Source organism: Colletes latitarsis, chromosome 5, assembly GCF_051014445.1.
Source record: "Colletes latitarsis isolate SP2378_abdomen chromosome 5, iyColLati1, whole genome shotgun sequence".
NCBI classification, from domain to species: Eukaryota; Metazoa; Arthropoda; class Insecta; order Hymenoptera; family Colletidae; genus Colletes; species Colletes latitarsis.
In genome coordinates this window covers 28,713,248-28,736,436 of record NC_135138.1, presented here as the reverse complement: position 1 = coordinate 28,736,436, position 23,189 = coordinate 28,713,248, and the positions used below count along the sequence as shown (strand labels likewise).

The window sequence follows — 23,189 nt, the reverse complement described above, 5'->3', positions numbered from 1 at the left end:
TCGCGTAGCATCTTGGAAGTTGGAAAAGTTACGAGGCATTCGCGTAGCGTTATGCTTCTTCATGAGGTAGAACAGGTATCGTACCGCGTATTACTATACATACGTCTTTCGTTGTAAACTGAATGTTGCTAGGGCCAAAGACAATCAACTGCTAATTAAAAGACGTTAATTTAAAGCACCGCGTCGAGTTACTTTGCGCGAATGTAAGCTACGTTTAGAGATGTCTGATCGATGACAGAGAGTATTCTACTTGCCGACGCGACGTTAAACTTGGGGTATTTTAAAGCCAACGACGTGACATTTCCAATAATGCGAAGGTTTCGAATAAAACAAAGAAGAAATTGGCAGGGAATAATATTCGAGTTTTTATTTTTACTCAACATATTCGTAACAAACCATTAAAATCATTCCTACTTTCTTGTCTAACGTAAATACTTTATACAACACACAGGTTTTGAAAGTCTTTCTTTAACAAGGTAAATTACATTATAGTTTATCGTATCACATAAGTAATAAGGAGCTTTATGTTCACGGAAAGTTTACAAAATCTACATTGTTAAATCGTTTAAAGTTTTAATTATGAGCAGTCGTTGTACATTGTAACATTGCATATATTCGCTCAAAAGTAGTCTAATTTATGTCGTGTTTGGGCTCATGCATCAGTGCCATTTTTAGAAAGATAACACGATAACTCAAGCAATATTCGAGTTCAGTTCTAAAACAATACGCGACCCTGGGTTCCAAATCTCATGAAAGTTAATCGTGCATTGCTACAATGTCGTCCGTCTCTGTAGCGTTAATATCGTCTCCATCCGAGCGAGGCACGTCCGATATTGACGACTTCCTCCTTAAATCGAGCCGGCCAGCCCCGAAGCATTTCGCGAAGGCCCGTGAAACTGGATTTCTCCCGATACGCGACCCCCAAGTCTTCCATCCCAGACGCATCGTCTTATTTCATGCTGTACCTCGTCCACTCCCCGGAAGAGCGTGCCGCATCGGTGGCCACGGTGTATCCGAGCGGAAGTTGAGGCTCCCGTGTCCACGGCGCGTCGTATTTCCCGAGGGCCATGTCGATGAGGGAGAAACTGCATCCGGAGAACATATCGGCGCAATCCTGACCCTCGTGGCCAGCTTTATGAGCCCTGCCATACGTATGATGCTCCTCCGGCTCGTACGAGAACAGACGCTTCAAAGGGAACCTGTAACGACCGATGGGATACCATTCAGAAAGCAGTAATTGTGTTTCACCGAGATTTTTAGTTTTTCGATATTCTCGAATTTTTCTTTACTCCACTTACGAAGAATTCGGGAACCTTGTGAGATCTATTCGCAGAAGGAACTTACGCAATGGAGCTGGAATTCCTTTTTTTTTTAAATGCATTCGAGCATAGGTGTTCTAATTAACCCCTTAACGTTCATGCCCGAGTTTAACTGTTTTGAAAAACGATGTTTGTTTAATCTAACGGTTTAAGGAATGATAATATTTGTTTCCCTTCAAATTATACGTTAGATACAACATTGTAATTAATAAAAACCGCATTTTTAGAAACAAATCCAATAAAGAAAACTGATCATTCTTGGTTAACCCGAAAAATATGAGCGTTAAGGGGTTAATTATTATCCGAGAATAGGAGGTTCAAACTTTTTATGTTATCGTATTTTACTGTAGGATATAAAATTATTTAATAGTTTTTCTAAGTGGGATACAGTATTCTATGTAGTAATACCATCAACATATTTGAGGGTTATTCGAGTCATATTATGCCACGCTTCGAATCCATCAACTCGGCATAATTTCTTCCACGAGATTTGGAAGAATGGCCAGGATTACTGTGCATTCCAATAACATATCCTCGAGGGATGTCCTCTTAGCCTTATTTGCCTAATGAAATTCTCCCCTACTATCCTGGCCAGTTTTATACTCAGCCAAAGCGAGATTATTCTGAAGCCCCATCGATCTTCGCTCGAAGCTCATAAAGAACCATTGCGAAGCGTTTCACTCCGATTTTTATGAAACTTTGTAGGTTTGTTGAGCGATGAAATAAAAGATTACTTATGTTTCATCCCCTAATACTGTCTTGATAACTATTGCAGATGCAAGAAAGTTCTTTATAATATTTGGAGGAAAAATAAATTAATAATAAAGTGTCAAAAATAATAAATCTGTTTTAAACATACTATTTTCGAAAGTTTTATTCGGATTTTATTAATACTGGATCTCAAATGGATCGTTCTGTAAATCTGCAGAGTTTCATCAAAATTGGGGGAGGAAAGCTGACCTTCGAGGGTGTTCTTTAGCAATGGAAAATCGAAACGAAAAGAAAGGAACACGCGAACCCTTCGTCACGACGTCGTTTGAACCTTTCTCTTCTTTATTGTGAACCTTACGAAAGTGATATCCTCATCATCTCCTCGACGAGAGTCTTTCCCTTCGGCATCAATCGCTGAGACGCCTCGCAAAGCGCTCGTAGCATGCATGTCCTCCCGTCGAAATTCATCCTGCAAGAACGCAAAGATTAAGAAATAAAATAAATCCAAAAGAGTGGTAGTTTGGAATTGTCTAAAATCGATTTGTTTTGTTTTAGCAGTCAACGCGTTAATTTTAAAGAAGCAATGCCTTTTGAGCGTATCTTCTTATCAATCTATCTGTAATTTAAAAAAGGAAACACATGGATAACATATTTAATTCATTAGCGATGTAGTGAGAAACGTTTATAACGAGGAAATTTCGTCGGTTCCCTGGTACTCGTTATAACTGAGTTTGACTGTATTTCATAGGGAACTTGTTCCGAAGTTTCAGTACTCGTTAAACGTAATACGATTCACGGAACACCCTACGTGTCTCAAGTATTATCGCGAAGCAACGGGGAGGAGAAAGTTCCGCGTAAATTATCCAGGAAGACGGATTAATGCATCTCTTTTGCCGTCGAACAGGCGTCCCTTGCACGCGAAAGTTCGCGACGGGCGCGATGCGTTGTTTTCTCATCTACCCGATCCTTCTTCCAGGAAGATTAAAGTCTTCTTTGAGGCGGCGTTTCAAAAATTTTTCAATCATCCACCCAATAATTTCACCCTTGATTTGAGTGGTCGCGGAGAAGCACGGTGCCATCGATTTCAAAGAAAATTTCGCGGTGCTTGGTCGATGTTAACCCGTTTTATTTTCTTTGTATAAACGAGTTGTAATCGTATTAAAACATTATAGTATATATAAATTGTTTAATACGACATTAAGAAATACGAAAGTTAAATTAATTCGATATCCATGATTACTAGACTAGTTTCACTCTACTTACTTTACTAATTAAATAGATGTTTTACGCATGTTTGTGCTCTGCAAGATCTTAGCAAATGTTTGATTAAGAACCTTATTCGATAGGATCGTTCTTTGGTATTCGTTTTACGACCTCCGATATAACGAAAGTACAAGCAAACAATATGAAAGTAACAACTCTGGATACTCTCTTTGTGAAATATCAACGAATATTGGATCTTTATTGAAATACATAATATTTACTTCGGTGGAAGGAGGTCGAGAAACGATCGCGAGCCCATGAAACAAGGTCGAGTTCTGTGATCGTCAATCCGAGTAAATGCCTGCTATTAATTCAGAGGGAATTTCTTCGAAGGATAGGACGAAGATTGGGAGGAACGGATCCGAAAAACTGGATGAAGTTAATGCCACGTGGATAAGCCCGCGGAGACAATTATCCCTGCGTACTGCTCTCCCCCCCGTAAAATTATTTTATCTTACGTATTAAAGCTTCCTTTGAATCTGAAATTCGTGCACGGTTTTCTTTTGAACATCACATTTCCCACAGTGAAAAAAAATCTGTCGTCTGTTATCATTTTTTCGTCTCGATGATTCATGTTTTTTATTAATCAGATACGAATGTTTCGAGCTCATGTTCTTTTCAAAGCATAAGGAATTAATTTAGATCGTAAATCTTTGTAAAAATAAATAATAATTCAAAATGGATCTCAATCTGTCTTCTCGTATATCGCTACTCGAAGTCCACGAATTATTTCGTTTGGAAGACTCCGCGTGGCATTTACATTCAACCAATTCTTTATTGGCCAGCGTCGACGAAAATAATCAAGCCTCTTGGCGGTGGATATAAATCTGGTTATGGGCAGAGGGAACGAGACAGACGGAGAGGGAGGACCAGAGACCGTTTCCCTCCCATGGCTGTTGGCCCCAGAAACAGATAAATGGTCTGCCAGGCTCGTTCAGAAACAACCCCATCCCCAGCAGCGACTGTTACCTCGCTACTACGGCAACGTACCATGCTGGTTGAGGCGCCACCCTCTGATTCATGCTACCCCTAAGCAGCTCCAGAACCAACCCCTTGCAAACCAGCGTTGCGCCGCGCCACTACCAACGTCTGGAATCAATTTTTGGCCAGCGAAGATGGCGTGCTATTTGTTCTCGTGCACCTTGCGTGCTCTCGACCAGGGTTGAAAGTATTTGAATAATTTAATATTCAAATACTACGAACGATCTCTGACTATGACTAAGTACAATCACTATTTGGATATCGTTATTCAAACAACCGATGCAGACGCATTTTCTTCTTCGTTCTCAGTTGGAAAACAAGAGTTACTGGTATGGAATATTTATTTACATTGAAATAAAATTGTATGTTATTTTCTCGAGACCCTAAAATGTTGAAACAGGGAAGTGTTCGAATTATTATCTGGACAGAGATACTCAAACTACTCACAATTCTGATAGTGGATTAATTAAAGAGTCTTCCAATGGGAGTGTTAGAGCTTTCAATTGCCATAGCTGCCGTATTAGTGACATTTTTATTCAGTAATAGTTTTGAGGTAATCATGGAAGGATACAGTTGAAATAAAACGCATTATCAAAATTCTAGTTCGATGCAAATAACGTTGACAACGTCAACTTGGAATAGCAGTTTGATAATCTGACGCAATGCTTCGGAATTGATAAGTATTACGTAAGTGTGTCATTGGATCAGTCCCTATCGGTGGGATCCGAGTTTTCACGAGGAAGTTTATAGGCCGCGGCGGTGTATTTCCCGTTTAGGCGCGTTGCATCCACGGCGAAGACGATGTTACGTTCACCCCCTATCGACGTCTAAGCGCTCGATAGGCCATCGTGCTCGATATCGCCGTCGTCGTCGTCGTCGTATCGCGATACGACGTTTTACGCTAACGCGACCGAAATACATCACCGCAGATGACACGGAAAAAACTGAGACGGTCCGACGGCTCTCCATAAAGGCGGACGACCGCGATCGTTCGATCACGATCGAGACTACTAAAGCCGCCGTAACATTTTATTATCGGGCGTGCCACTCATCCAGGCCGCGCTTCGTGAGAAATTCATTCGTCCCTACGATTTCCAGATAGGGGTTAATAGCCACTCTTGCTCAACGTAAATGGACACTCCGTTGAGGATGCTCCACGGAAAATGCAATTTGATCTCGATCTCTTAACTCGTTACGCCGCGAAACGTAATCACGTGCGTCTAACAGCGTGCTAAGTCCGTTTCGTTGCTCGTTTCCATCCCCCCACACGTGTTTTCGATCGAATTAAATATGTATTCACGGTAAACGTTCGGTGATACAATACACAGGTCCGCGATAAACAATTTAAACCAATTTCAAGACTTCCTTACTTTTAACCACGCGTAAGTCACCGCAAGAACTTCATTCACTTTGTCTGACAAGGCACAGAGTTTTATTTTATTTGTTTGATAATACACACACTCTTTTTTTAGGTGTACTTGATCATATAAAAATTACACAAGGGTTGTTTCTACAACCAAAGAATTTTAGACAACTCGTCTGACCACATATGGATGTGTTTCACTTGTCTGGAAATTCAAACTTGTTTTGTAGTCGTCCAGCTAAATATTGTATTATTCTATTCAACAAAGAACCATGTTTCACTTGTTTGAAAATGTATCACTGTACTAGTCTGACCACATATGGATGTGTTTCACTTGTCTGGAAATTCAAACTTGTCTTCTAGTCGTCCAGCTAAATATTGTATTATTCTATTCAACAAAGAACCAAGTTTCACTTGTTTGAAAATGTATCACTGTCGTAGTCTGACCACATATGGATCCGTTTCACTTGTCTGGAAATTCAAACTTGTCTTCTAGTCGTCCAGCTAAATATTGTATTATTCTATTCAACAAAGAACCGTGTTTCACTTATTTAAAAATGTACCACTGTAATAGTCTGACCATATAGTGTGCCTTTCTACTTGGCGTACTCAGTCCCATAGGAATAGTAAAGAAAAACGTCTTCTACCAAACGACCTCGTACATTTCGTCTAACAATACACGAAGACATTTCACTTATTTAGAAACAGTTCCATTTCAATCAAAAACAGTCATTTGTCTTCCCCGGAAGTCGCAATCGGTTACAGGGTACAGCCTTTATAAGGCAAAATTACTTGACATCATTCATATTTTACTGACACGTAATACTTTGTTCTCCTTAATCCAGGATTGGTCTTTCTTTCTCTCTCCTTCTACTCAGCCTACTTAATCCGGCAAAAAACGCGCAAGAATTCGTTCTTCGACGGAAGAACCTTGTCGAGCTCGTCCGACAACGTACGGAACCATTTCACTTATCCGGAAACTCGCGCTTTACTCGTCCGACCACAGACCATCTCATTCTCCAATCTACTAGCCAGGCGGTACGTCACCATTTTCTATTTGATGGATTTTCTACTTTCTTCGCTGTTACTTGTTTCGAGTAAAGTAATGGTGTTTATTTGTCTAACCTATTTTATTCTACTAGGCCGTATCAATAATAAATAAACAAAATGATACAAAGTATCCAAAATATTTCCTTAGCGAATGGATAAATTTGTCTGGATATAGAATATTTTAAATTAATATACTTTGTCGTGTTAAACTCTTTCCTCCTCCATTCTTCTCGAAACTAGTAATGATAAAATTAATTTCTGACATTGCTCGAGCATAAAAGAAAATTTTTTATAGTACGAAAGCATCGTAGCAAATGTCTTCGTAGATACGAAAATTATTTGAACAACTTACGCATTCATGACTGTTTCCAATTTACTGTAGAGATCCCTACGGTGCCTCCTTTGCAGATAGTAATGATTAGGCTTATAATTCTTTCTCCTACTAGTCTTGAAGTAATGTTTCTCGTAGCTGTTCCATCCTGGGTAGTTGACGGCATTCTTGTTGATTGCACTGGCCGCGTGACCGACGTACTTATTTCCAGGTTTCATTTGATCGTGTCTTAGCTGCAAGAAGGGCTCGAGGGCTGGCTTGCTCTCGTTGGGCAGATCGTACGAAATACCCCAGTTCACGCCCTCCGTGAAAATGTTGTCCGGGGTCAGAGTGTGCACAGTGACGCAAAGGGCGATCTGGGGGTAATAAACGTATCGAACTTAGATTCGTTTTATAAAATAATAATATTGAAATTTTATGCCTTTTGTATAAATCAATTGATTATTTTCTTATTAAATCTCCAAAACATAGTTAGATCTTATATATTTGAGGTTTGAGGTTTAAATATAAAATTAATTTTTTATTGCATCGACTGTTACAAGTGTCGTTTATCTTGTGTATCTGTTTTGTATATCTTTTTGAATATTTAAATTGCAACGATCCGTTATCGCTACATCATAATTTCTACGTGTCACATGTGATATGTAAAATACTGTGACCAACAGGTGTGAAGAAATTATATATTCAGTCTTCGAGCTGTGCATATGTAAGATGTAATTGTTGTTCATTTAATATTGATCATAATTAATACAGAAGACATAATCTAAAATATGTGTATTATGTCTATTTAATTAAATATATTTTGTATGTGATAATTAAGATATCTTATGTTTCAATCAATTTTTATCGTTCAAAATTTAGTACTTCCATATAAAACATTAAATATGTAAGATCTAACTAATAATCTAAATGAATCTTTATTTATTATATTTTACTCCCCTAAAAATTAACGATTTTTAATGACTTGGAAATAATAAATTCCTTTTAGTTTTCAGACTAATATAAATTACAACAAAGCGATAATTTCTTATCTTATTTACAGAAAATGATAATTATCATTGAAGGTTACAACGATATTTTTCTATTCACCGAATGCTTCAAGTTAAAATAAATATTTATAGGGATAATACTTAACGCAGCCATTAATTAACATCCTGCGCATCTTTTCGTTCATTCATGTCATTTTGCACGAATTAAACGGTGCGCGTAGTAACGGAATTTCTGTATCGTTACTCGAGCGAGCAGAGTTCAGATTACAGCTATGCGTCTGCAAACACGAGCGGCGCCCGCGATCTATAACAATATTCTGTCGCGTATCTGTTTATTGGATCTTTAATATTTTACGCACGACTCGCGATTCAACGTGGAACGTTCAATCAGACACAAATTGTTTCGATCAGGCGCTCGTGAATTTCCATTCCGCGCAATGCTTCGCCCCGATGTACAAATTGTAAATTATTGCTGCTAGTGCATGTTTCGCGATTCATTATAAACGTCGTCCGTTAAACGATTGATTGTAAAAATATCGAATGCGCCTTTTACACGGAAACCTATTATTCACGCACGACGCCAGTCGTTCCGTTCGTGAATAACAGTAAACGTTTCACCGTTAATACGATCGTCTATTGGTAGACCATTAATATTTTCAAGTTCAGGACATTTTCGGATAACTCGGTTAATTTATGAAGTATTTTTCTACAAGCATAAACGTTATTAACAGAAATATATTGAAGATTGGAATCAGGGAAAAATATGATACAATAAAATTTTTGATTCAAAGAAAAATATGTTGTTAGATACACAAGCAGGATTTGAGAAATAAAGAACAATCGACGATGTAAACATTCTGCAACGTCTAGCGAAAAGTGAGGCAGAGGAGAAATAGGGCAAAGTTTTTTACTTTCTTTGGAGACCTTACGACAGCCTTCGACAAAGTGCTAGCTGTAAAGCTATAGCAGGTAATGGCGAAGAAATGGATGAAGAAAAGGCTTGATTGAGGGAACGGAACGAAATAGACGAAGAAACTGAAAATGTAGTTAAAGTAAAGAGACGAAGTGTCCGAAAGGTTTTGGACAATCGATGGTGCAAGGCAAGTTTGCCCAATAAGTTGGATTTCGTTCATTGTGTACACTGGCGCTGAGAAGTTTAGAGTACCCATCGATCTTTAAAGTAAATGAATCCCTTTTTGTTCGTACACAAACTTTCTACTGAAAATATTTTCCTTACATATTAGCCCTGAAATACATAGCGAGCTTCTGCGTTTTCTACTAAATTTTTGCTATCGATTTAATTGCAATTATCACGAAGAGTGTTTATTCATTGCCCAATATGAACACTTGAACGCCTCAATAAACTATTCAAATCTATTTCTACAATTTTATAATGAAAACACTTTTTGAACCTGAAACAAATTTATCAAGAGTTTCATGTAGCAATAAAGAATAAAAATGCACGTAAAAGTAATTTTACCAATTCATATTAAACGTCCAATGTGTTTTCAATTATAACATAGTGAGCTTCTGCGTTTTCTACTAAATTTTTGCTATCGATTTAATTGCAATTATCACGAAGAGTGTTTATTCATTGCCCAATATGAACACTTGAACGCCTCAATAAACTATTCAAACCTATTTCTACAATTTTATAATGAAAATACTTTTTGAACCTGAAACAAAATCAAGAGTTTCATATAGCAATAAAGAATAAAAATGTACGTAAAAGTAATTTTACTAATCCATATTAAACATCCTGGGTTTTCAATTATAATTAAAAATAAATTCCAACAGTTGTAAACTATTCTCCGTGAGACTCGAATAATTCTCTTGAAAATGTGAATTAATTTTGTTTCCATTTGAGGAACAAAGTCGTTAAATAGAAAAATAATTAAACCAAACAACTTTTCATTTAATCTCCGGAAGTTCACCAGTTGGCGGAGCCACTGATACAGTGTAAGATGTACAGACGCGTCGCGAATGAAGTTCGTCTCGTAGCCGAAAGGCAAGAAATTACCGGGGAAACTAACTGAACTGTGCTCGTTGGAAAAGTTCTTGCGGGGGTGGAACGCGTGGGATATTACTTACGGAGAATGTTGAGCCTTCGGGAAAGACAACGTAGCGTTTGCGTCGCGACAAGGTAACGTTTCCGTCCGAACCGACCTGATAATCACTCGCGGCGATGCACAATATTAAAAGGAAGAGACAACTTCCGTTCCGATTCATGGTTGTCCTGAAAAGAGAAGGTGAAAAGTTACCCCCGTCTCCTTGAGAAAAATTCAAAAGGCTCCTCGAAGGGGCTGACCTACATCGCGTTACACGCTCATCATCTTGATGCAACTTTATTAACATTCAAAAGCACGAACAAGAAGTCGCCGCGGCAAACAAACCGAGAAAGATAGAGATGGATAAAGAGCGTCGAGCGTCGGCGTCAAATCAACCGTACCGTCTCTTCCGCGTTTCTGAAACTTTCTCGTTACATAAATCCTCCGCGCCGCGTTTTGTGTGCCCCGGATATTCAACATCAACTGCAGACAACGAAATCCCGGGCCCCCCCTCTACGAACAGGAAATTTTCATCCGCAGTCGCGACGTTCCATTCTAATTACACGAAACAAAACGATCGAGGGAGGCAATTACGCGGCGCAACGACGCTGTTTCCCCTCGTTTCTTTGCCGTTTAACGAGAATCAAACGAACCAATCTTCCGGAATTCAAGGAAATGCATCCACGTCGGGGCGTATCCGCGCGATATCGCGTTTGCGCGCGACGGTGAAAAGTAGCCTTTTACCCCGGTGGACGTCTCATTAATTCGAGCTAGAGGAGCTCGCTATTCTGTCCAAGCCAGTCGACGGGATGTTTCGATGTCGCGGCCGAATTGTTTTATTTGTCCCGGCCGCGGGGGCGAACGCGCGTGAAAGAGGAGCTCTAGCGTGCTCGTGACGGCGGCGAGTTGTAAAGGAATTACCCAACTTCCTGCGAGCAAATCTCGCTGTAATCCGTTGAGAAATTGTTCGACGACTCGGCTGAAATATAAGAGGCGTCGAGGAGGTTCCTGAGTTAGGTAGGAATAGCCCTAAGCTCTGACCACGTGACTCATCGACGACCAACTTCGCCAAGATTGTTGGGGCAGATCCTCCAGAAACAATCGCCAACGAAAAACTCCAAGACCTCGTTTTCTCTCTTTTTTTTATATCGTGCACTGTGATGGTCATTCGCTATAAACTAAAAGAAACATGTTTTTCACATGGAATTCTTCCCCATATATTTTTATTAAATGTCGTAGTTTTTTTTTTAATATTAACATTGATAGAGATAGAGAGATAGCACATATAAACAGTATACAATGATACAGCCAATAATTACTATACAGAGTGTTCGGCCACCTCAGGGAAAAATTTTAATGGGAGATTCTAAAGGCTAAAATAAGACGAAAATCAAGGATACTAATTTGTTGATTGAGGCTTCGTTAACAAGATATAGAAACATTTCCGGCCACACGGTATACTTTCGATTAGGAATTTTTTTCTCGAAACTACGTAGGATTTCGGAGATATGTCTATTCACCAAAAATGATTGTAATTGACCCGCACAACTAAAAATAATTTTTTAAGAACGATTTGAAAAAATTTTTTGTCACCGAAAAATTTCAGCAGCACCCCCCTGTCGATTTTCCTTAAAGATTCGTTTTGGATTTTTAGTAATTTTGTTTGACGCCCTACAGAAAAGTTGTCTAATACTTTTTTATAGGTACCTATGAGCTCTACTTCAGAAAAAAGTTTCATTGAAATATATTCGCTATTCTAGGAGTTATAGCTCTTTGAAAATTGGACCATTTTTATGGGGTTTTTCTCATTTTAAGGGGTCAAGGAACAACTTTTCGAATATTTTTGCGATTTGTACATATTCTCCACCAAAATACGCGTAGTTTGCTTTTTTAAACATTAAAATCGTCCAATCCGTTCAGAAGTTATGACGTTTTAAAGATTCGCATGAAATTTCAGGGAAACATTTCTGGTCTCAAATTATATTTTCGGTAAGGAATTTTTTTCTCGAAATTGCGTAGGAATTCGGGGGTATGTCTAATGACGAAAAATGATTGTAATTGACCTCCGCAACCGAAAATAATTTTTCCAGAATGATTTGAAAAATTTTTTTTTGCCGAAAAATTTCAGGGAAACATGTCAATGTATGGTCAGACATTACATTTTCGGTAAGGAATTTTTTTTTCGAAAATGCGTAGGATTTCAGGGTTATATGTATTGACCAAAAATGATTGTAATTGACCTCCACAACCAAAAACAATTTTTTCAGAATGATTTGAAATTTTTTAATTTAATTTTTTAATAACTTTTTAACGAAGCTTCAATCAACAAATTGATATTCTTGATTTTCGTTTTATTTTGATCTCTAGAATCTCTCATTAAAATTTTCCCAGGGGTAGTCGAACAGCCTGTATATAATTCTTTCCCATCTATTTTTACCAAATGTCATTGGTTACATTATGTTACTTCTAATTACGTAGTAGTTTCTTTTTAAATATTAACATAGATATAGATATAGAGATAGTAAAAATGATGAAGACAATAATTACTATATACAGAGTGAGTCTCGTAACATGACGATTTCAAATAACTCATAAATTATTTGTTGTACGAAAGTGTTTCAGATAAAAGTTGCATGGTTTGTAGATGGACAATATACAGTGCTCTAGTTGGTTTTACGTTATTTTGCTTTTTTATCAAGATATGAAGGAGAGTTTTAATTTTTTATATGGAACGGTTAATAGTTTTTCCTGAATTTAGATCAAATATTAAATTCTATACAAAAAGGTATTATATTAAATAGAGCCTGAAAAAAGTAGTTATTGAAATACGCGAGAAATAAATTATTTTCTATTAGAAAATTTCACGTTAATCAATGTGACTATTAGCAGAACGTAGTTAGTATAATACTTTTTTATGTAGAATTTAATGCTTTATTTATAAATGTGGGAAGAAATATTAATATCTTTACAAAGAAACAAAATAACATAAGACCAATTACATTACTATATGTCACCCTAAAAATCGTATAACTTTTATCAGAAACATTTTTGTTCAACAATAATTTACGAATTAATGATTTATGTTATATTCTGTTATTGCTATTTATGAAGTAGTTTTATTTTTAAATATTATTAGCTTTATCATTTATCATTGTATACTGTTTATAGATACTATCTCTCTATCTCTATCTATGTTAATATTTAAAAAAAAACCTACTTCGTAAATACAAGTAATTAAATGTAACCAACGACATTTGGTAAAAATAGATGGTAAAGAACCTGATAAGAAAAACAAATTTCTTATATATAATAAGTACTATTAGGAAATAAGAGGATGAGAACCAACAAACAAAACGACGCAAAGGGCAAGTGGAATCGTCCTCGCGATCCATCCAATCCCCTCTGCTTCTTAGGTTCTTGTTTATTATTGGGTAAGTCGATCACCTAGAGGGGATCAGGTAGAGCGCGAGGACGATTCCCTTTGCCTCTCCAGTCGTTTAGTTTGTGTGTAGTGCGTCAACATCTCGTCTCTTGATAGTACTAACCGCGTTCAAGGTTGCTTGCTTTCGGTGATCGGACGGGAACCAGTGTTTCCAGCGTGCCAAGTTTTTGTTTCAATTCATTCAGAAGACCAATCGACGAACCTAGAACTACGATAATTTTGCTAATAACTAACCTAGAACTACGATAATCTCTATAATAATTGCAACAAAATCCAATAATGAACCCGACGTGTAAAACGATTGAAATCGTGGCGAACTACTTGACATGTGATCCGATATACAAGGTATGATCGACGAGTGTCGAAGACGCTGTAGCTTCGAATACTTCGGGAAACGAGAACTTCTTTGCTAATGAACCTAGAATTATAATAATCTCTATAATAATTGAAACAAAATCCAATAATGAACCCGACATGTAAAATGATTGAAATCGTGGCGAACTACTTGACACGTGATCTGATATACAAGGTGTGATCGACGAGTGTCGAAGACACTGTAGTTTCGAATACTTAGGGAAACGAGAACTTCTTTGCTCCTCACGATACGCGTGTATGAAAGCAGAGTTAAAATGGCGACGGATCGAAGTCCTGGCGATGTATTCCTGACAGTGACAGAATCTCGACGCTGCCGCTCAATTGCGCGGCTAGATTGTATACTTCGGAGAAGACCAGCCATTCTTCAGATCGACATCGATGAACTTGGCGAGAATCGGTGCTAATTCATTCCCGACACCGGTCCCATTGTACCTTCTATTACCCGTCAACTTACAAATCGACGACATTGGTTTCTCAGAGCGTTTTTCGACGCGGGAACAGGGAAACTGCGCGTTCCTGCGTAATTATGTGTCAAGTCATCGTCCAGATCTTCCCTTCGACGCATACAGGTACTCGTCTTGACTCCATTCAATCATCTTTCCCGTGTTCTTGCTTTTTACTTCTACCTTCGTTCGGTATTTCTCCTCTCTTCGAGTTCCTTTTTTTTAATTTCTCAAGCGTGCATTTCGATGAGAAACTTTCCCCGTCCCGTGTTTGTCACTCAGGAATCAGAGAAGTTCGGATGCTCTCAAAGACTCCAGTGTCTCAAAGGAGTCGCTAAGAGGCCGCCAAGAATGTCCGTGTTTTGTAATTAAACGCGTTGATTTTAATCGACGAGGTTCAGTCAGAATTTTACGAAGTTTTCGCGGAACCCTCGCGTTGGTTCTTTTATCGAAAATTGATAACTTACGTAGTACCTATTGGCAATTAGTACGAATTCTCATTGTTATTATTATTAGAATACAAATTTTAGATTCGTAATTCGTAAATATCGATTTAATAAAACTTGTCAACGGTTTCGAATTTACGAATGAAACGTAAAAGGAATTTATTCGGAAATAAAATTGTTCGAGTAAATGGATCTTCCATTAAGGAAAGTCCTAACATTAGGAGATTCTCCACATTTCTACTCTTTCATTGATCAGTCCACGGAATAAATCGTGTTTTTAACTGCGTAATTAACGCGACCAGACGTTGACGGTAAAAAGTCGTATAATTTTGTTAGGGAGGACCTCGTTACAGCCTTTCCTTTCGCGATCGTGAAAGACATCGTCGAACAAATCGTGCCATTTTCGTGTTTCCTATCCTTCTTTTTGCATTACGACCCTTCTGTCGTCGTCATTTTTCTTCTTTGATTATCTACCTTCCGCCATTTCCCTCCCGGTTTTCTTTATTCCGTCGTTTCTGTCTCTTTAAGCCCGCCGTTCCAAGGAATTCCACCTTTGTCGCTGCGAAAAGGATATTGTCGAATTCCTTTAGCTTTCCACTACTACCACTTTCCGTCTTGTCGAGCAAATGTCAATTTTCCATCGCTATTTTCGGCTACGCTTTCGCCTTTGTTTCCTTTTATTACCGCCTCCCTTTTAATATTCTTTTCTGCCTCGCGATTCCATACCATACTTTATTATATTTTGTCTACTCTTTTGTCGCTTTCGTTCGGTTCTCATTAGCAAGATTATTTTCTGCTTCGGTGTTATATCCAGTGTTTCTCAAACTCCAAACTTTCAGTATTTGAATTTCAATTTCTTTCAATGCTACCTTGCGTAACTTTTAATAGAGAGTAAATGAAAAGTGATAAATACGCCATAAACACGGAATAATATTGATAAAAGTATACGCAATATTGGATAAACCTAAAGTTCCTTCTTTTACGTTTTTACTACTGACGATAAAATACTTCTTAACGGTTGCTTTTAATAAGAATTAAGCAGGTACCGAGGATAGTAGTTTTTTTATTATACTATGTAATATACATCCATTTTCCCCTTGTTACTCATGGGAGTACACGAACCATATTCAATGATTGGATTATTAATTCATATATAAAGTTACATAAACGCAGTATAAATAAAAATTTAATTTCAATGAGATTGATATTTCTCCTTCGTTTCCATTGCAAAACGGTACTTCGCGATGCATTAAAATATTCGAGGCTGAATTGTTCAATCACTTACGAATTTTTGTTTTATTTTTATTCGTTCGGTCCGTAAAAGCGTCCTGTGGCTGCAACGGAAACGTTTTTTTTAGGAAATGAAAAGGAACAAATATTGTATTTTTCATTGGTTCCCGCTGTCGATATTTTATTCTAAATTGGTGAAGTGAAAATTGCCAACGTCCCATTGGAAAAAAGTGCGCTGATTTCATCGTTGTTGCGCGGCAGTTCGCCATTTGTTTACTAAAAGCTATTGAAGTAGACAGAATGCGGTGCAATCGAACGAGAAAATCATGAAATCGTACGTAATTCGTGCACCGACCGTACGTCTTTCGACGAAACTATCAATTAAACTAAGTGGACGATAGTTGACCGTTTAAGGGATGGTCGATTAAAGCGTAATAAATATTTCTACGAACAAAAATATGCAGTTTATAAAATAGATTAAAATGTTTGCAGAACGAATACAGTTTTAAAATATATTTTATCCTGGAAGTTCGTTGAAACTCCGTCTTTGTTTAGGTCTGTCAGGGGAGAACGAAGCTTGAGAAACAGTAGGATCGATCGTTAATTCCCGAACGGCAAAAGTATCACCGATTTCGTCCCCCTAAATCGAACCGTTCGCATTCTTTCCCGGATAAAAGAAGGGAAAAAGGAACGGGAAAGCGGCAATGTCGGCCGAGTTCGATAACTTAAACAACGGAATCCAATCGCATGTGCTGTGATTTAAATTTGGACGAGCATGGCGAACGTCAAATCGAATGAAATTCCCGTCTGATCGAATCAGAACACCGTTCCCGTTCCCCGGAATCTCCCCCGGAATCTATTAGACGAGTCAACATAAACGATTGAAATTTCTCGAGTACTTTCCACCCTCGTTCGTTCCGTTCTCGATGTAACTTCCGTACACTGGGAACATCGCGGAACGTGATTCCGCAGTTCCTGAAAACTATTTCACATCCAGGAGCAGAAACGTACAAATATTGGCAATACCTTTAACATATTGTATTCCTTTTGTCGGCTCGAGGATTGATTCTCTACAGAGCGCTGTTTCAACAGGAATTTTACGTTGAACTTTGTTGAAATCGAGCAGTTAATGATACACGTGACCAGATTCTTTCGACGAAACGAGCAAAATGAAAAGCAGCAGTTTGGTTGCAAATCTTTCGATGTACAGGGTATTCGGCCACCCCTGGGAAAAATATTAATGGGAGATTCTGGAGGCCAAAATAAGACATAAATCAAGAATACCAATTTGTTCATGGTGGCTTCGTTAAACAGTTATTAACGTTTAAAGTTCCGCCCGTACTGAATTTTTTTCTCGAAACTGGGTAGGATTTCGGGGGTATATCTATTCATAAAAAATGATTGTAATTGACCCCAGAACCTAGAAATAATTTTTTTAGAACGATTTGAAACTTTTCATTTTCGCCGAAAAATTTAGGCACCTACCCCCTGTTGATTTTTCTTAAAAATTTCTTTTTCATTTTTAGTAATTATGTTTGACGCCCTACGGAAAAGTTGTCTAATACTTTTTTGTAGGTACCCATGGGCTCTACTTCGAAAAAAAGTTTCATTGAAATATATTCACTATTGTAGGAGTTATGGCTGTTTGAAAATTGGACCATTTTTATGTGGTTTTTCTTATTTTGCGGGGTCAAGGATCAACTTTTCGGATATTTTTGCGATTTCTACATATTCTCCACCAAAATACGCGTAATTTGCTTTTTTAAACATTAAAATCGTCCAATCCGTTCAGAAGTTATGATGTTTTAAAGATTCGCATGAAAATTCCAGCAGAGATTTCTGACCAGAAATTATATTTTCTGTAAGGAATTTTTTTCTCGAAAACGCGTAGGAATTCGATGGTATGTCTATTCACCAAAAGTGATTGTAATTGACTCCTGCAATCGAAAATAATTTTTTCAGAACGATTTGAAATTTTTTTTTTCGCTGAAAAATTTCAGCATCTGCCCCATGTAGATTTCTCTTAAAAATTAGTTTTTGATTTATAATAAATTTACTTGACGCTGTACAGAGAAGTTGTCTAATACTTTTTTGTTGGTACCCATGAGCTCTACTTCAGAAAAAAGTTTCATTGAAATATATTCACTATTCTAGGAGTTATGGCTCTTTGAAAATTGAACCATTTTTATGGGGTTTTTCCCATTTTACGGGGTCAAGGAATAACTTTTTTAATATTGTTAGAATTTCTACTTTTCTCTACCAAAATACGCGTAGTTTGCTTTTTTAAACATTAAAATCGTCCAATCCTTTCAGAAGTTATGACGTTTCAAAGATATACACGAAATTTTGGAGTGATATTTCTGGCCTGAAATTATATTTTCGATAAGGAATTTTTTTCTCGAAACTGAGTAGTATTTCGGGGGTATGTCTGTTGACCAAAAATGCTTGCAATTGATCCCTGCAACTAAAAATAATTTTTCCAAGACGATTCGAAAGTCTTTTTTTTCACCAAAAACTTTCAGGACTTACTGGAATTTTTTTCTCGAAAGTGGATAGTGGATCTTCTTATTGCTGCATCACGTGCCTGTCTCATTGTCTCTGAACTTATTCTAACACATGCTGTACTTCATAGATCCTTACTTTCATGTAAACGAATGGATCATTGTCAGTGGATTGTTAAATCAAGCAACAGTGTAATTATCAAAATGAAGTTTTCATTTATCACAATGTGTCCCCCTCTGTACCGTGCAAGTTTTGTATATAAAATTTTTTCATATTACAAATAACGGAGATATCCAAGGCAGACATAGTGATCGTATAATGCAGATAATCGGAATGAATTTGTGTAATTTCGATGGTACTCGCGCAGATCGTTCGAAAAGAGACAGCTTCGCGGGTTCCCCGAATAACCGAGCATTCGTAGTTTTTATTTATCGAATTCGTACGATGAAACGCCCCGTCGACGTCGAAATTATCTCCTCGTCAAGCGGACACGCCAGTCAGCGTGCAACGGGCGTCGTTTATTGCGTCGAGGCGACATTTCGCGCGGCTCGTTTTTCTTTCCGGCCCATTTCGTCCGCGTCTCGAAATCGTTTTGGTCCAGCCAAAATTGCTGTCATTTTTATTAACATCACACTATATTGATGGAAACGATTATTTTATAAGTAATTTAGAAATATTACGAAGTATATTGATAAGAGGAGTCCCCCAAGATTCGTACCTCGATTTATTATTTATGGTTTTGTTCAATACTTGTGTGAAACAAACATTCACTTTATAGACTTTATACACTTTCGAACATGGTTTTTATTCAAACTATGGTGCACAAATATTCACAAGTAAGGAATGAATGTTTTGTGTAAACTAAAGTAGAAATCTATCAACGTCTAGTTTAAAAATAAATAAAAAATGTTTCATTCATGAATAACATAAATTTGTGATTCGATATAATTATTATTCCAGGTATCAACACTATCAGATTCATTTAAAATTCGAAATTAATAATGCAGGAGTTACTATTAGGAGCTCTATTTTTTACGATTATTGATACTTCGTTTTGTCATGTTTTTCGCGCGCAAAAAGGGGCTGATTTCCGTCGGGTAAATAAATAAATAAAATGTTGGACGATCGATACACGGTTGACGGCTGTACACGCGATGCCACGTCCCCGATAACGTTACATCGGATCTTCACGAAGGTTGACGTTCGCTCGACAAGACGCGGAACGGTTGAGAAATTTTCGTGTCGTCCGTGCTTTCCGCGTTGATTTTGATAAATCCTATCCCATCGAAAGCGAGGTTCACTCAATGCGGCGGCTGTTTCGCGCGATCAGGTCGTGAGATCGTGTCGTAGTCTGTACGGATTTTCGTGAACGCGTCTGCCTTCGATCCAGCCTGTCATTGGGAGACTCTGGTCTCAAGAAATTCCCTCTTACAGAATCTTCAGTTTGCCACCATAGTATTCCATCTATTTTTGCAATTAAATTGGAACTGCCAAGTTTAAAATTAAGAAATATCTGAACGTTACGTGGCTAGATCAAACAATGGGAAAACGGATCACTGTTAACACTAAGATTCTAAACTTAACGTTACAGAACTCATAAATATCATCTGTTAGCAGATGAATCTAATTAAAAGAAAAACTGCATTTTAATGTAGCTGTCAACACAGCGAATTACTTACTAGTAAACCTTGTGTTAAGTTGTATTTAAGATTCATGAAGCTCAATTCACATATTACGTTCTCCATGTGATCTTTCATGCAATAAACATGTTTAAGAATTATTTCCTGTACCGATTATCGGAACTTTGTCACTTCGTTAGATCGAATGATCGTTTTACTGTGCGTTGTAACGTTCGTGTCAAATTGTATTCGATCGATGGTTCTTAGTTTCAATTTTTACACGAGTTCGAGGGCTGTTTACCGTAGAAAAGGAATAAAGAAACAAACATTCGCGAGCTTGGGGGAAGCCGGCGAAGAACAGAAGATCGATGCTCCCGGTGGAAGTATCTTGTAACTCACTTCGGTAAACTCTTTAGGATACAGGAAATTGTTAGTCCGCCGCAGAAGGGCGGCCCGTGAGAGGAGAGGGGACGAAATGATCGATAGATGACGCCGATACTGCAAAACACGGCGGACCTCGAACGGCCGCGGCAGCCCTTTTTGGCGTGAACGATGGCGGGGACGTGATCTCACTTATCGGAGAAACTGTATTACTGTACAGGACCTCCTTCTTGGCTTTCTTTCTTTCCCCGAAACGAGACCCTCGGTCGTTAAGGGTCCGAAGAAATACAATATTGCGATCGTTTCGTCTCTCATTCGTCCAATTCAATTTACGAGTTTGGTCGAGGACGCCGCAAAAATTTATAACGACGCCAGTCCAGTCGCGATGCCAAAAACCGTGTTAGAAAATGACCACTTTCGTTATCCATCGCTAAATATTTTGTCAATAAATGGGAGATGCAAATAAAATTGGAAGATTCAGAAATTCTACCCCTAAGAATTCTAAATAGAAATAGAAATATTATAGTTTCGATGATATGAGACATTAAGAAAACAGATTCTTTTGGCCCTTGATATCATTAAAAAATTCGATAACGATAAAGGTTAATCTACGCGTAATAAGAACGTTGTTAGAAACACACTTGAGTGATCCAAACAGAAATTAAAGAAATAACCAGAGATTGATTCGACTATGGTTTTTTGAGAATAGTGGAAACATCAAACACGTATGGACGAGGATTTGTAGTCTATCGCCCGGTGAAAGCTCGTTAAAATCGAATGGTTAGAAATTAGGTGGTTTGCTTGTCAGAGTCGAGTTTCACGATGTCAAGGGGTAGATTCGCGGGGCACGGAAGAATTTTTATGGGCGCGAGTTAGCAGCGAGGATTAAAATTTTTTCGCGAACCGTCCATTGTCTGAAATACAAGCGCGGTTATGATCGCAAAAAAAGCTGCGTTTTAGTGGCATACGGGCGCAAAAACTGACATAATTCCGTCGGATTGTATGGAAATGAATTTACTCACCAGCAGCACTTGCTTCTCAACGAGGTCTTTTCGACGAATGGCACCCGTGGTCCACGTCAAACGACCGTTATCGTTGCGTTTCGAGCGCGAAACGGGCCATTGTCAAGTTCATTAACGCTTTCCGCGTTCCTTCGGTTCATTTGACGAACAATTAGCAGCCGGCTGGCCGAACGACCGACCGAGCTGTCGCATAAGTGCGCTAAACGCTGTCACCGCTATCGTTGACTCTGTCGGGAGCGTATTTCGCGTTGAATTTCGCGTCTATGACGAATATACAGTCCACGACAAAAGGATAACCGTATCTTCAAATTAAATTTATTTATTCAAACAATTTCTACGAGTTGCAGTCAACAAATGTTTCCTTATTTGTTCGAGTCGGTGTACAAAATAACAAGTCAAGAAACTAAATGATAAGATATTGTTTGATTTTATTCTTTTTTACGTGGGCAAAAGAGACTCAATGTTTATGAAATGAAATTTAGTCTTCTAGTCATATTTACTCTGACGAAAATAAAATATACAAAAATTATGACAGTATAAAAACTGTACGACGTGGGAAAATAGCAAGTAGGATACCAAACTATCTACTGTAGATGACAATTTTAAGATAGTTATTGGAAATATTATTTTCAAGAGACTAGGTGGTGCAATCCAGGATAGAAACTAAATAAAAAAATACTATTTGACTATCAGTCTTTACGCGAAAAAAGACCCAATGTTTGTGAAATGAAATTTAGTCTTCTAGTCATATTTACTCTGACAAAAATAAAATATACAAAAATTATGATAGCATAAAAACTGTACGACGTGGGAAAATAGCAAGTAGGATATCAAACTATCCACTGCAGGTGACAATTACAAGATAGTAATAAGCTTAATTCCTGTTTAAACGCTCATGGTTCAGAATTGTACCTGAAACTAAATTCCGAAACCGATGCTCAAATGCTACAATTCGATTTACATACACTTGAATCCTGGTGTAGAGTCAATAACCTCGAATTCAATATGTCCGAGTACCATGTACGAAATGAGATTCTCCCGTAACACCAGCAGCCATTCCTATTCGTGCGCCATCAATGGCGTTTCTCTCATCAGCCCCAATAAGGCAACCGATCCGAGCGTTTAACAGTCAATTTGCGTTGTCGATAGACTGTTTAATTTAAAATCAGTAAAAATAGATTCCCAGAATTTGCCACGCCGCCGATTTTATTCACTTTTTCTGACTTATTGTACCTTTTCTAACTTTTACGCGTTCTCAACTGGAATATGCGAGCGTCATATGGTCTCCGCAGATCAAATATCGTATTTTATTAGAAAGACGAGAAAGCACTCCATTCACGCAACGCTCACGCTCAGCAGAAAATATTATAATCCTGTGTTGCATAATGTGCCCCGATCGAGATCCCAACCGTAAATTTTTATACATTTTTCGGAGTCTTCATTACTTACAGCGAGATTTAATGAATTTACATACGTACGAATAACCAAAAAGTAATTTCTTTGTAGAATAAAATTCCTGCAGCAGGGAGATAGCAACGCTGTTTTAAACGCGTTCGTATTAGAGGGACCGCCTAAGGCTAGTGGAAATTAGGCAAAAGGGTCGAACATAAATTTCTGTGGCTGGGTTCGTGCATACGACGGAGCATTATTGTAATTTTAACTTCCGTGGACTCG

At 37.9% G+C, this 23,189-nt stretch overlaps 1 protein-coding gene across 2 annotated transcripts; it reads right to left on the bottom strand.

Annotated features, from left to right (window-relative positions):
* Positions 1-660: 660 nt before the first annotated feature.
* LOC143341773 (uncharacterized) lies at positions 661-21,685 on the bottom strand. 2 transcript variants are annotated; one of them, XM_076764936.1, is made up of 5 exons: positions 21,516-21,685; positions 10,099-10,243; positions 7,040-7,374; positions 2,389-2,499; positions 661-1,199 (listed from the first exon to the last, which is right to left on the bottom strand). In XM_076764936.1, exons 2-5 carry the CDS (start codon positions 10,234-10,236, stop codon positions 950-952), a joined length of 834 nt encoding a protein of 277 aa, XP_076621051.1. In that variant the 5' UTR covers positions 10,237-10,243; positions 21,516-21,685; the 3' UTR covers positions 661-949. The 2 variants fall into 2 exon arrangements, with proteins under 2 accessions (XP_076621051.1, XP_076621052.1); XM_076764937.1 differs by lacking the exon at positions 21,516-21,685 and adding an exon at positions 10,977-11,155.
* Between the last annotated feature and the right edge of the window lie 1,504 nt (positions 21,686-23,189).

Bases quoted from the DNA above. Each gene is read 5' to 3' on its own strand.
- LOC143341773 (XM_076764936.1), bottom strand. From the start codon at position 10,236: ATGAATCGGAACGGAAGTTGTCTCTTCCTTTTAATATTGTGCATCGCC. The intron at 7,375-10,098 runs GTAAGTAATATC...TATTACCCCCAG, and splicing joins CCGAAGGCTCAACATTCTCC to ATCGCCCTTTGCGTCACTGT. The intron at 1,200-2,388 runs GTAAGGTTCACA...CGGTCGTTACAG, and splicing joins ATGATGAGGATATCACTTTC to GTTCCCTTTGAAGCGTCTGT.